This window comes from Salvelinus alpinus, chromosome 9 (genome assembly GCF_045679555.1).
Source record: "Salvelinus alpinus chromosome 9, SLU_Salpinus.1, whole genome shotgun sequence".
In the NCBI taxonomy this organism is placed as follows: domain Eukaryota; kingdom Metazoa; phylum Chordata; class Actinopteri; order Salmoniformes; family Salmonidae; genus Salvelinus; species Salvelinus alpinus.
Window position 1 is genome coordinate 31,758,918 of NC_092094.1, and position 14,991 is coordinate 31,773,908.

Consider the following 14,991-nt stretch of genomic DNA (forward strand, 5'->3'; position numbering starts at 1 on the left):
TAGGATCTCCAGTAGCTGATACCCATTAGATGATGACACTATAGAGGTTCTGAGTCACACAGTAGCATGACAACATCAGGTTCTAGGAAGCTCAGTCGATCAGGATGATATCAGACTACACTAATCCAATGCCTACCGCGTTAGATAAGGTTGACGTCATTCCTGGCCAGACCAGACTAATCAAACGCCTCTCTCGGACCTTCACAGGGCTATGGAACACCATAAAATCAAAGTGGTGGGAAACCCTCCTGACTCCCCCCACTAAACCCTCCCCCTGGGTGGGTATAATAGGTAGAGGAATTCCATCTGTGTGTGTGTGTGTGTGTGTGTGTGTGTGTGTGTGTGTGTGTGTGTGTGTGTGTGTGTGTGTGTGTGTGTGTGTGTGTGTGTGTGTGTGTGTGTGTGTGTGTGTGTGTGTGTGTGCGTAAGTGCATGCGTGGGTTGTATGAGCACCTGCGAGTGTTAAACAGCCATGGTAACTTACATGGTTCTTCCAGTGTGTTCCTGTCTATGAACTGGTTGAAGTCCAGGAGGAACTGGGTGTTGTTGTCGTTGTCTTTCAAGCCTTTGCAGTACTCCCTACAGAAATAGCAGACACTGTATATTACATACATTACATCTCAAATTCAACATCTGTACAACATCAAACTCCTTTTATAACTTCTACCTAATTATACGCCGTGCTCCTCAATCCCAGCATAAACTGTGGAATAACCAGATACTCCTAGTGAGTACACTTCAGGAGTAACAATGGTTCAACATGGAGGTGGTGGAGGAGATTCAGATGTGCTGCTGTAGCCACTCACCTGGGGGCGATGAAGGTGTATCCCAACTCATCAAACATCTCCACCTGCAGAGTGTCCATGGCTGAAGAGAATAGAGAGCCATCTTTAGAACCTTACACACTCTGTAGAGTAGGAATCATGGCCTATACAGCACACCAGACTGATCCTTATGGAAATAAAGAACTGAAAGATGAATGAGTGAAACAAGACATGACAGAAAGAGAGAGGGACAATGATTATGGAGACAAACTCCCATCCATCTTTAAGCTTGGTAGTGCCACTAGTCTGTCAGCATGACTTTTCATGGCTGTTAGGCCAGTACACTATGCTGACTGTCACTGTCAGGCATTATCTAGAACACTGCTGTCCATTAACCCACTGACAGGCCTTATCTAGAACACTGCTGTCCATTCACTCACTGTCAGGCTTCATCTAAAACACTGCTGTCCATTAACCCACTGTCAGGCATTATCTAGAACACTGCTGTCCATTAACTCACTGTCAGGCCTTACTGCTGTCCATTAACCCACTGACAGGCCTTATCTAGAACACTGCTGTCCATTAACTCACTGTCAGGCCTCATCTAAAACACTGCTATCCATTAACCCACTGTCAGGCATTATCTAGAACACTGCTGTCCATTAACTCACTGTCAGGCCTTACTGCTGTCCATTAACCCACTGACAGGCCTTATCTAGAACACTGCTATCCATTAACTCACTGTCAGGCCTTATCTAGAACACTGCTGTCCATTAACTCACTGTCAGGCCTTACTGCTGTCCATTAACCCACTGTCAGGCATTATTTAGAACACTGCTGTCCATTAACTCACTGTCAGGCCTTACTGCTGTCCATTAACTCACTGTCAGGCCTTATCTAGAACACTGCTGTCCATTAACTCACTGACAGGCCTTATCTAGAACACTGCTATCCATTAACTCACTGACAGGCCTTATCTAGAACACTGCTGTCCATTAACTCACTGACAGGCCTTATCTAGAACACTGCTATCCATTAACTCACTGGCAGGCCTTACTGCTGTCCATTAACCCACTGTCAGGCCTTATCTAGAACACTGCTGTCCATTAACTCACTGTCAGGCCTTACTGCTGTCCATTAACTCACTGGCAGGCCTTATCTAGAACACTGCTGTCCATTAACTCACTGACAGGCCTTATCTAGAACACTTCTGTCCATTAACTCACTGGCAGGCCTTATCTAGAACACTGCTGCCCATTAACTCACTGTCAGGCCTTACTGCTGTCCATTAACCCACTGACAGGCATTATCTAGAACACTGCTGTCCATTAACTCACTGTCAGGCCTTACTGCTGTCCATTAACCCACTGACAGGCCTTATCTAGAACACTGCTGTCCATTAACTCACTGTCAGGCCTTACTGCTGTCCATTAACCCACTGTCAGGCATTATCTAGAACACTGCTGTCCATTAACTCACTGTCAGGCCTTACTGCTGTCCATTAACCCACTGACAGGCCTTATCTAGAACACTGCTGTCCATTAACTCACTGTCAGGCCTTACTGCTGTCCATTAACCCACTGTCAGGCATTATCTAGAACACTGCTGTCCATTAACTCACTGTCAGGCCTTACTGCTGTCCATTAACCCACTGACAGGCCTTATCTAGAACACTGCTGTCCATTAACTCACTGACAGGCCTTACTGCTGTCCATTAACCCACTGACAGGCCTTATCTAGAACACTGCTGTCCATTAACTCACTGTCAGGCCTTACTGCTGTCCATTAACCCACTGACAGGCCTTATCTAGAACACTGCTGTCCATTAACTCACTGTCAGGCCTTACTGCTGTCCATTAACCCACTGACAGGCCTTATCTAGAACACTGCTGTCCATTAACTCACTGTCAGGCCTTACTGCTATCCATTAACTCACTGGCAGGCCTTATCTAGAACACTGCTGTCCATTAACTCACTGGCAGGCCTTACCTAGAACACTGCTGTCCATTAACTCACTGTCAGGCCTTATCGAGAATACTGCTATCCATTAACTCACTGTCAGGCCTTACTGTTGTCCATTAACTCACTGGCAGGCCTTATCTAGAACACTGCTGTCCATTAACTCACTGTCAGGCCTTATCGAGAATACTGCTATCCATTAACTCACTGTCAGGCATTATCTAGAACACTGCTGTCCATTAACTCACTGGCAGGCCTTATCTAGAACACTGCTGTCCATTAACTCACTGTCAGGCCTTACTGTTGTCCATTAACTCACTGGCAGGCCTTATCTAGAACACTGCTGTCCATTAACTCACTGTCAGGCCTTACTGCTGTCCATTAACTCACTGTCAGGCCTTACTGTTGTCCATTAACTCACTGGCAGGCCTTATCTAGAACACTGCTATCCATTAACTCACTGGCAGGCCTTATCTAGAACACTGCTGTCCATTAACTCACTGTCAGGGCTTATCTAGAACACTGCTGTCCATTAACTCACTGTCAGGCCTTATCTAGAACACTGCTGTCCATTAACTCACTGTCAGGCCTTAATGCTGTCCATTAACTCACTGACAGAGTCCTGGTTCATCTCAGCCAGACTGGTTAGAGTGATGACAGGTCACACACACACACACACACACACACACACACACACACACACACACACACACACACACACACACACACACACACACACACACACACACAGTTGAAGTCGGAAGTTTACATACACCTTAGCCAAACGCATTTAAACTCAGTTTTTCACAATTCCTGGCATTTAATCCTAGTTAAAAAGTCCATGTCTTAGGCTAGTTAGGATCACCACTTTATTTTAAGAATGTGAAATGTCAGAATAATAGTAGAGAGAATGATTTATTTCAGCTTTAATTTCTTTCATCACATTCCCAGTGGGTCAGAAGTTTACATACACTCAATTAGTATTTGGTAGCATTGCCTTTAAATTGTTTAACTTGGGTCAAACGTGTCAGGTAGCCTTCCACAAGCATCCCACAATAAGTTGGGTGAATTTCGGTCCATTCCTCCTGACAGAGCTGGTGTAACTGAGTCAGGTTTGTAGGATCCTTGATCACACACACTTTTTTAAACAATTGTTGGAAAAATTACCTGTGTCATGCACAAAGTAGATGTCCTAACCGACTTGCCAAAACTATAGTGTGTTAACAAGAAATTTGTTGAGTGGTTGAAAAACAACTTTGAATGACTCCAACCTAAGTGAATGTAAACTTCCGACTTCAATTGTATATGAGGTGCCGGATAGACAGGGAGAAAAGGTGTGGAGTGGAACTGAAGTGATGGAACATGCAAACAAGGGGAAGAGGAATACTTGCCCTTCTGCCCTGTAGTGACCCCAGATAGAGAGAGAGAGGGAGGGAGCGGGAGAGAACGAGAGAGGGGAGGGGGGAAAAGGAAGGAGATAGAGAGAGAGAAAGAAAGAAAGAGAGAAAACAGAACCATTGGGATGTCTTATCAAATTCATATTACAGCAATATAAGAAGTCTTAAAAAGAAGGGAAATCTGACAACCACGCTATCCAAACAGAGAAGTGCTACCATGCAGAGACATGCAATAAAGTACAGTAGGTTCACAGAGACATCCTCAGTTACTCCAGTATCTGTCTCTCCTATTATTCCATGTGACAGGCTTTGGCTTTGGATTTCACTATGTTCTTTCCAATAGAGTTCCTACACTCATAAAGACATCAATGTCCATCAATCAATCCCTTAAAAGAAGACATCACGAGAAAAACATCATTAAATTGATACAGTCATGCCAGCAGTCTGTGGAACCGTTTACTGATGGTTCAGTATGAAAAGGTTCATGACTATCTGGTGCATAATCAAAGCATTTCAATAGCATGTAAAACATGACAGGCAGATTTCAGGACATCTCATGTAAGGACTGGGAAGGGTAGGAATCACATGGACCTCAGCTGTTCTCTCGTTTACTCTCTGTCAATACAGATTTGTCATTCCTTTTCCCTTCTTTCCTTCCATCTCATTTTACCTCCTTTTGTTTCGCTCTGTCACTGTGTAGAATTAATATACTTCATCATGCAAACACAGATGCACAGTCATGCAGAGACTGGACGACACATAAGGAACAGTGAGTTATACACCAGGAAATAGACTACTTGCCCCATGGAGCTGTACAGATCCCATGAAGGGGCAGATAGAGGGAGGACATGAGGGGAACATTAAAGTCAAGAGAGTTGGATAGTTTGTAGAGGTGGATTTATCTTGTACATCAGAGGTACAGTACAGGAACCATGTGATAAAGCCTCTATGAGTAGTGATAAACCAGGTCTGGGTAGAGAAAGAGGTGCAGACAGGCAGGCTGTGTAAGGTAACATGCCTCCTCTGCCCTCAGATTCAAAGAAAAGGAACAGAGGAACAAGAGATGGAAAAGAGGAAGAGAAAGAACAAGGAGAGGGGGTGGAGTGCATCAGAGCTGATGGAGGGAAGAAGAGAGGGGAAGTATGTGATCTGGGAGAGGGTGATGGAGAGGAAGAGTACGGTGAAGGGAGAGAGAGAGAGAGAGAGAGAGAGAGACGTCAGCCGACTGGACCATGGGGCCACACTACAAAGGACGAACTTTGGCAAAACTCACTGATTTGAGAGAGCAAAGTTGCTGTGGTGTGTTTCTTTTGTGGCTGCATGCCTGGGTGTGTGTGTGTGTTCTCACCCATGGCCTGTCTGATGGTGTCTCCCAGTTTGGCCTGTAAGTAGTGTTCACTGTAGGTAGGCAGGACCAGAGCCAAGCTGGGGAAATAAAGGTCTTGTCATTATACAGGACCCTGTCCTTTCTCTGTTGACACACTGAAGGCGATGCTTGGAAAAACATGTTCCATCCACAAGGTGACAGGACACTGAACATCTGCATTTACACACATTTCAGTAGTTGAGAAAAGGGTTTTACTGTGATGGAGATGCACAGAGAGTGCCCCCTACTGACCAGACCTGATCATATTCATGAAGTAGAGATGTGAGACCACTGTGATGTTACAGCAACCTATCCAATCCTTTCAGATCACTACACGTTTCCAGGAGATATGGCTAGGGGTTAAAGGTTGTTTCTGGACTGGGTCATCATCTTTCAGTCCTCCTGCCTACCTGTAGTCTGTTCCATTGACCTGAGCCCAGGTGTACGTCCTTACTCCTCTGTCGATGTATCTCTGTCAGCGAACATACAGAGGTGTTAAAACAGTCATAATCCTAAATCGTAAACTACACGTAACTTACTTCAACCTAAATCATGCACTGATGTCACTAGATGTGTAAGTGAGAATTAGTACTATTATGTGTCTTTCATTGGTGCTGATCTCACCTCATCCTGAGTTTTAACTAGAGTATCTATGGTCTCTTCACCTGGGTTCCCATCTATCATCATTCTCCTGATCTACACACACACACACAGAGAGAGAGAGAGAGAGAGAGACAGAGAGAGACAGAGAGCGAGAGAGACAGAGAGAGAGAGAGAGAGAGAGAGATAATGCATGCATGCTTTTGTGTGTGTGAAAGATAAAATAAATATACAAAGATATCTTCTTCAACGGTACCCCGTGTCAAATGTGTGAATGGTTACAGGGTCTGATCTCACAACCGTTCTCTCTCTAAAACACAGTGCACATCTGTACACCAGCGAGAGAGAAAGAGAGGAATAACAACAAGGAGATCGGTAGCACTTCTATATGCTGAACCTCCCTCTTGGAGTGTCTGTGTATATGATAGAAGCAGGATGAAAGGAGAGGGAGCGACAGACAGAGTGGGGTATCCACTGCTTCTGTAAACATGTCCTCTCATTTACAGCCAGTCACTGTATAAATCACACTCAATTAACTTTAGTAGGAGACAGGACACAACTAACACCTGTGTGTGTGTTTACCTGGACTTTGATGTCGTTCTCCAGTTCAGCATCGAGGAAGTCCAGAGTGACAGGCTCCTGGAATTTAGGATTCTGAGGATATGTGAGTGTTTAGTCTAGTGGATGAGTTACCACGACACACACACACACACACACACACACACACACACACACACACACACACACACACACACACACACACACACACACACACACACACACACACACACACACACACACACACACACACACACACACACAGTCTCATTCTTGTATATTCAATAGCATGACTTGTTTGATATCGGTCCCCCTGAAGCATGTTGAGTTGTTACAGCGAGTTGTAATGAAACGCAGTAGACCAGGGATCATCAACTAGATTCAGCTGCAGGATAATTTTTCTGGAGCGGATGGTCGGGGGGCTGGAACATAATTACTAATCATTTGTAGACTGCAAATTGACGTCAAGAAGCCCAAACAGATATATTTGACTAAAACATATACATTTCAGACATTGCTTACATTTGTATACGATCACGTCTTTCTATTTTGCGTGGGAATACATGGGAACAGGTTTCCTTAATAAAAATCACTTGGAGCTCATTTCCTGGTGTATTTACAGTCTTTAATAACCAACAATGAAAATGTAAAAAATAAAAACTTGCTGAGAAAACTTGGGAGGCCAAATAAAATCATCGCCGCCAGTTGGGAAACCCAGTAGACTGTGTAGTGTTTCAGTCATGGGTTCTTAGCATGGCTTCAGGCCATAGAGTAAAACTCTGCTCCTTACCCTATCGTGTTATTGTGTTCTACAGTATATACTGTACATTCAGACAAAGAGCCTAGTTTATACAGCTGAGAACCAACTGACCGGAATACTCCAGCTTGTGTGTGTGTGTGTGTGTGTGTGTGTGTGTGTGTGTGTGTGTGTGTGTGTGTGTGTGTGTGTGTGTGTGTGTGTGTGTGTGTGTGTGTGTGTGTGTGTGTGTGTGTGTGTGTGTGTTGCATGCATGCGTGATGGTTGAGTCCGTGTGTGTGTAGCGTGGGTGCCTGCTTGTGTGTGTGTGTGTGTGTGTGTGTTTGTGTGTGTTTGTGTGTGTGTGTGTTTGATACAGACTAACTGTAGACTGTGTTAATGTCAGTACTTAAACCCTCAGTGCATATCAGGGACTTTCTAATGTTATAAAGTAGCAGCAGTAATCCAGAACTACTCTGTTAAAGCACCAGTAAATGGATGGAACCTGATACTCTGTCTCCTAGCAACGCTGCTCTACCTTTAGACTGTATACACATTTTAGAAGGTTCATATGGATTTAGTTTCTGCAGAAGCTACATAAACACACTGTGATGATGATGATTAAATGAACCTTACATTGGATGAAGAGAGAAAAGAAAGACGGAACAGTGGAGGATGATGAAGAGGATCTCAGCATGAAAAAATCAAATCAAATAAATAGTTAGAGGCCATAAGATGATACAGAAAATATAAGCACATTAAATAAACAGTCAAATGAAGGAGAGAGGATGAAACTATAATATACAGAGAAAGAAAGAATGAATGAAAGAAAGAAAGAGTGGCAAAGTGAGTGGGTGGGGGAGAGAGATCAGAATCCAACTCCAAACGTAGCGAGGGATTTGTGTGATGAATATGAAATGGGTTTTCTATTCAACCACAAATAACACGCAGACTGAAACACAAGAGCAAGAGAGAAAAGAGAGAATGTGTTCAAAGAATCCAAGGTCACCCTCCATATTCACACCTCCCTCTGTTTCTCTGATCACACATGCACACGCAAACAGATCATACACAGTAAGATTGACCATGCCCTTTCACTGGAATGCTTTACAGTGATGTACCAGAGGGATTATGGACATGATTTACAAAGCAAGTGTATGATTTGAGTATAAATAGGAATTCATGACAATAGTGCACAGAAGGATTCATACAGTTTTATGAATTGATCCATCAAGTCCCAGTGAGAAAGACAAACCAGTAGCAGTACTAGGAAGGGACCTGCTGTAACCTGGTCATGTCATCATGTGTTAGTTCAGTCTTTCTCTCTCCCTCTCTCCCTCTAGGACCTACCCTTCTCCCTCTCTCCCTCTAGGACCTACCCTTCTCCCTCTCTCCCTCTAGGACCTACCCTTCTCCCTCTCTCCCTCTAGGACCTACCCTTCTCCCTCTCTCCCTCTAGGACCTACCCTTCTCCCTCTCTCCCTCTAGGACCTACCCTTCTCCCTCTCTCCCTCTAGGACCTACCCTTCTCCCTCCCTCCCTCCCTCCCTCCCTCTAGGACCTATCCTTCTCCCTCCCTCCCTCTAGGACCTACCCTTCTCTCCATCTCCCTCTCTCACACACAGGTGCATACACCCAAAATTCTAGACAATGACACAACATAATGACAACATGACAGATGGCTTAGAGGAAAGAAACAGTTTAACAGAACATGTGAAAGAGTCAAATAAACAGTGTGAAACATTTAGCGAATTATGTGACCATCTACTTGACTAATAACAACTAGTCACTATTACCTTCTATTCCACCACTGAGTATGGCTGCTCTAAGACTACAACAGCAGCAGGAAAACACTGACCACGCTACTGTTCATCTGAAGTGTGTTTACTGATTGGAATGATTCAAAAATCAAGAGGCTCTCTCACATCTGAGCCATCTTCGTTGCAGGCGCATTGTAACAATAGAATTGATGAAGGAAAAGAGAAACTTGCACACTGCTCTGGCTAGTATCACTATTTATTATTAAGCTTTACGTATCGGCCTCAAGGCCTTCGTCAGAGATTTTGTGAGTGCTTGTAATTTGCAACCTTAAGTAGACATTGCTCCACCCACATCCATTTAGTGCATGTAATGGGGTTGGATTCAAGGAAATACAAATGTGTTACCAGACATAACAATGTGAATTTTATAAATATTCAAATAAAGAATGTACATAAAACTTATTTAACACTGATTGGAATGATTGAAAATTACGCTTTGGTTCGTTCAACCTTTTCTATTCAATTGATCTGAAATCAAATAGCAGTTGGGGGGGGGGGGGGGGGGGCAATGTAGTGGTGGCAGCCTATCAGAAGAGTTGGAGGCGTGGCTTATTGGGCTGTGGCTTTCAGGTTGTTATTTTTGCCAACCTGTGAAAGTGAACGTCATTACAGTAAATGTGGTCGGTTGTATTCCTTATTCAAACTTAAACGTGCCAGTGTCTGTAATGATACTTGCATAAGTGCATGCGATACTGAAGAGCCTGACAAGTGTTATAGGTTAAGGTATCCAATGCTTGGTTACGATATTGTTGCTACTTAATATGAAAGTCTTGTGTAAAGAATATGTTCAGAAACATAATTTCATGTTATTGAACCAACACAATTTCTTGATATATAAATAATGAATTGAATTGCGTGTAACCCATAGGTAATTCCACATAGAACTTGGAACAAGATGAAAACATGGGATGTATTTACATTAAATATTTGTTTGTATTTGTTATTAATTAGGTTCAACCAAAAGGGGGAAAGTAAGTTGAGTGCTGAAAGAAATAGGTTGCAAACTTAAAATATAGGATTGATAAAAATCAAATAAAACAGTTGACATTGAATCATATATTTGGTTTCAACAAATGCAGTATTTTTTAACTGAGAAAACATAACTCATTTACTTGTAACCAGTCAAGTAATTTTCTTATGTTGATCTATTTTAGTGTACCATCACTTTAGCAGAGTTTACTGGACACACACTCTACTCAACGATCTAACAGTTAAAGACCAGCCCTAAGGGTTACTAGTCTACATCTATAATATGTTCTACTATAGCACATCTACTATCTATCTATCCTACTCTCTCTCACCTCATGGAGCGTGATGGCATACGGCTTATTGAGTCTTGTCTTGCGGTTACGGATCCTTTTCTAACAGATACATAATGAGAGAGATGCAGGGAGCATTTCAGTAGGAGACAACATCTCCATTTGATAATATTAATTTATTGGCCAGGCACTATTATCTAAATAGAATACACGTTAACACATACAGTATGTGGCCAGGCGGGACTCAAACCATAACCGTTGCAACCTTCAACAAAGTGTTGTGTCTGTAGCATATTTCAGCATGGTTAAAATCCCATTAGTCAGAACAAGGCCTTCTGATGGCATTCATCTCTGATCCCCTCTCTGTAACAGACGTGAAGACTGTTTCAAACCCTGACTGACACACTCACACACATGGTTCCTCCTTAGGAAACCTATACAACGCTGTACAAGACCTCCAGTCACTTTGAAACAGTACCCTTTGAAAGAGGCTGCACGCCTTTACACACACACATGAACACCCTGTGTATGCTGTGCATTGCTTAGGGTTAAGTGCCAGTGCATGTGTGTGTATGAATAGATTGGATCCATGAGTGTGTGTCCATGTTGATTAGTGTTTTAAGGATGTGGTTGGATGAGATGTTAACATGTGTCCCAGGCCTTGTTGAACACAACAAGCCCCAACAGACAGCCTGCGGGCCTGGGCAACACATGGCTCTCTGCAGCCTGTCAAGTCCTGGGGTGTTGAGGAGGAGGTCAGTAGAGGAGGAGAGGAAAGAGTGGAGGAATAGAAGAGGTACTGTAGGGAGGAGCAGTGGGTTGTGTTTCCCTAAAGGTGGCTCAGGAGCATTATGGTGGCCTGTGGTTAGACATACTGCTACGATCATGTGTGGGTTCATATGAACATGAATAGCAAGCATAGTAGCACCTCCGAATGAGTTGGGATTGTAAGACATGTGGTAACAGAATAGAAGAGGTAGGGATAGTACATACCTTAGGTTGGAGGTTGGGGTGTAGCAGTACATATCCATTGGGGTCGATGGCAAAATAATATCCATTAGGTCCAATCTGAGGAGTGGAGGAACAGAGAGCGTTGGAGGAGACAGTTGAACATATTTTGTATACTACAGGGAACATGGATGTGTACTCACTACATCCCTGTTCTGGGTTATTAGAGTATCGATCATAAACATGATTGAGTTCATATGATAGAGGGCAGGGCTGTCAGAGTAAGTCTGTTATTTTCAGGCGAATAATTTGGACAAAAAGAAAATTATACGAGCACGTCTTGTTTATGAAGCCGTTGACACCAATTGTGAAATAACGCCACATTCCGTAAATTATTTATTCGGAACAGGTTACATTTGTGCGTCTTCTTGCATGCGAAAATAAGCTGTAGACCAATATAAATTGTTATCTGGGAAACTGCCTGTGACAGGTCTGTGGATTCATAGTGTGAATTAATTAATTAATCAATTGCTCTCTGCCTGTTTTTTTCTCTCGTTTGCAACGCATCAGTGCAGCACCATATTAATTGAATCAATGTGAGTACATCACACCAGAGCTATACACGTCGCTGTCGCCATTGAAATATCCCATGTTCAGTGCCAATGATGTATCGCAGGGGTTCCCAAACTTTTTGGGCCCACGACCACATTTTGATATGAAAATGTTTTCGCAACCCCAAAACGGATATAACCAACAGCCAATGTTTACTTTTTTAAATTGAGGCTATGAAAGTCTATTACAAATCAGTCCGACAGTACAGTACTTTTGACACTACAATCTGAAGGAAGTATGGTTTAAAGTGACTAAACTGCATAAGAAAGGTATTAGAAAGTTCAGAAGGTCATCAGAGTTTTGTATGATCTTCTGTGTAGAAAAGAACATCATCATTAACCACATTTCCATCCACAGTTTTATGCGACCAAATACAACACATATCACGATACTTGTAATGGAAACAGGAAGTTTAGGTACACTTTTATAAATGCCGACAGATCATTTTTTCGTTCGACATCGTGAGATCTTTTTTTGTCAGTATAATTAATTATGCCAGAAATGGCGGTGGAAACACCTTTATGCGCAAATATAAATGTAACCATCATATGGAAGTAAACTTGGAGGCACGCGATGATGGTGTGTGGTCCTCCCACCACGACTCTGGAAACCATGCAGTTTATTCGGCTACAGATAAAATATGTTACGATGAACTTCACAGGGTGGTGAAAGTGCACAGTGATCTTGATGCTCAGTAGAGCTGAAAATGCGATGGAAACACATTGAACTTTAGATTTTTATTTGGTGCATGAAAACATATGTGAAAAAGTACATGTTGTGTGCATGTGCACTACATCAGCACACACTGGTTTTTATCTGCAACAAGTCCATTTGGTGGAAACACCACTGGTGGGAAATGGCATTCCTTATGCAGATTTTAGAATATTCGTATGAAAATTGGTCACCAGTTGGATGGGACCCTAGCTAGTGATGATGTTCTTTTTCATCCAGTCTGATTTTGTGCCTGGTCTCGTCCACTATGTTCTAACGAGTCCTGCGCAGCTTGTAGAAGGAAACAGAAACCATATGTGTCTCAGAGTCTTATCTTTCAGCGATGGGGTCATAATATTTTGTAGCTTAAACGGTTCAATAGAAAGAGACACATTTGTCAGTAGAAAACAGAAACCGTTCCGTTTATCTAGGGGCTACCGGAGGTTACCGATGTAACCCCGGCGCTATTATTTCAACGTTTCTCTCAAAACCCCTTTTTCAAATCAGGTGAGCCCTAGTTTGGGAAACGCTGATGTAGCCTATTTTATAGCCATTCAGCAACGAAGAGGATCGATCTATGCTTCTCTCCTCTAATAGGCCTAGGCTTATTCGTTGTTTTTTTTAAATGCTCAAAATAAGTTTCATACTATATTGCTGCTCGTTTAAGAGCTGTGAGGGGGAAGAGATAAGCCAGTGGAGTTGCCAGCAGAGATGCGTGAATTGCTCAAGAAGGGAACAGTGACGTAAACAGAGAGTTGTGCAAGTTAGAAGTTAATATAGCTATATATTATAGGCCAGCTAAAGTGAATCTAGGCGGCCACCTGTGCTATAGGCAACCCTAAAAGAAAGAGACAAAAAACTCTCCGCCTATTTAGATAAAGCACTCAAATTAAAATACATAACCTCCCACTGCTTCATTAAAATGCATCAATGGCTGATCATTAGGCTATAGACAGGTTACGTGCTTCTATTTTCTAATGGCTGTCAATTTCATCTTCATATAGCCTATATCACAGCTGCCTATATCTCCCCCTTAAAACGTTCCTTGTCAATTTATAAAATAAGCTACATTGATTTTGCATTATCCTACAGTGGAGGCTAGTTTTTGATATCCTACAGAAAGGATTTGAAGCTAAGGCAAGTTTTTTAATACGTTTTTTGGGAAAGAAGAAATGTGATTTGCTTATGTGTCTGAGTGAGATATGCTTCAGGTGGCTTTGATTGATGGGTCCTTTTAGATGTGTGTGTGTGTGTGTGCGTATAAGTTCGCTAATTCTCTATGTCCATTCAGAAAGTTTCCTAAAATAGGCCAAGCCTGTCTGGAGGGAAAAGCGAATCAGACTTGTTGTGAATGGTTTTAGTGTGTCTAAAACCGAATCTGTATTTTTTCGGCATTTGGACGAAAAGATCAAAAGTTGGTGAGAAAAGGCCTTAACATTGAGACTGAAGTAAGAGAATAAGGAGTGTTCTGGTGTGTTAGTGTGTGTGTCACTCACAGTGTAGCGCGGTGTGAGCTTCTTGATGTCATCTAGTGACACGTCAATCCCCATCACCCCGAGGATCAACTGGTTCTGAATCTGAGAGGGAAAGATGCAGGGAGTTCAACATGTTCATTTACAATTGAATAGTAAGAGTTGTGTTGACTTAGAGGCTAATGCTGGGATGGGATTATGTTAAGAAATAATTGGTGTGTGTGTGCCTGCTTGCGTGTGTGGATTACCTCTAAACCCGATTCATCTTTATACTTGGTCTTGTTGAAGACAGGTAGGGTTCCTGTGATGACAAGACCTAGCTCCTAACACACACAGACAAAGAAAGCTAAATGTAAGTCATCGTTATTGGGTTTCAGAAACCTCCAGCGTGGAGGTAGATTTTGGTGAGGTGCATTGTGGGATAGAAGTGATGTGATACCAGAGCGTCAAGGTAGACATTAGTCCACTGGACCTGCTTGGCCAGCTGGTCAGCTAGAACCATGGGTCTGCCCAGGACATCCAGGTACTCCTACAACACACAAATACACTCCTTTGAATACAATTTAGTCATTTAGCACACGCTCTTATCCAGAGCGACATACAGGAGCAAATTGGGTTAAATGCCTTGCTCAAGGGCACATCGACAGATTTTTCACCTAGTCAGCTTTCGGTTACTGGCCCAACACTCTTAATCGCTATGCTACCTGCCGCCAGATACACACGTTTAAGACAAAGTCAACCACATACACATCGGAAATAAATTAAACACACACACAAACACAAGTTCAT

The 14,991-nt window shown here is 42.8% G+C and overlaps 1 protein-coding gene across 2 annotated transcripts in view; it reads right to left on the reverse strand.

Moving 5' to 3' along the window:
* The window catches only part of LOC139584651 (voltage-dependent calcium channel subunit alpha-2/delta-1-like), a 118,073-nt gene that overhangs the window by 18,522 nt on the left and 84,560 nt on the right, over nucleotides 1-14,991 (reverse strand). For both annotated transcript variants that reach the window (XM_071416739.1, XM_071416740.1), the window contains exons 15-24: nucleotides 14,642-14,731; nucleotides 14,451-14,525; nucleotides 14,227-14,307; nucleotides 11,453-11,527; nucleotides 6,669-6,740; nucleotides 6,111-6,182; nucleotides 5,897-5,958; nucleotides 5,469-5,545; nucleotides 807-867; nucleotides 485-579 (exon numbers count right to left, since the gene is read on the reverse strand). In XM_071416739.1, coding sequence (XP_071272840.1) covers nucleotides 485-579; nucleotides 807-867; nucleotides 5,469-5,545; nucleotides 5,897-5,958; nucleotides 6,111-6,182; nucleotides 6,669-6,740; nucleotides 11,453-11,527; nucleotides 14,227-14,307; nucleotides 14,451-14,525; nucleotides 14,642-14,731 — 760 coding nt within the window. The remainder of the gene's footprint in view (nucleotides 1-484; nucleotides 580-806; nucleotides 868-5,468; nucleotides 5,546-5,896; nucleotides 5,959-6,110; nucleotides 6,183-6,668; nucleotides 6,741-11,452; nucleotides 11,528-14,226; nucleotides 14,308-14,450; nucleotides 14,526-14,641; nucleotides 14,732-14,991) is intronic.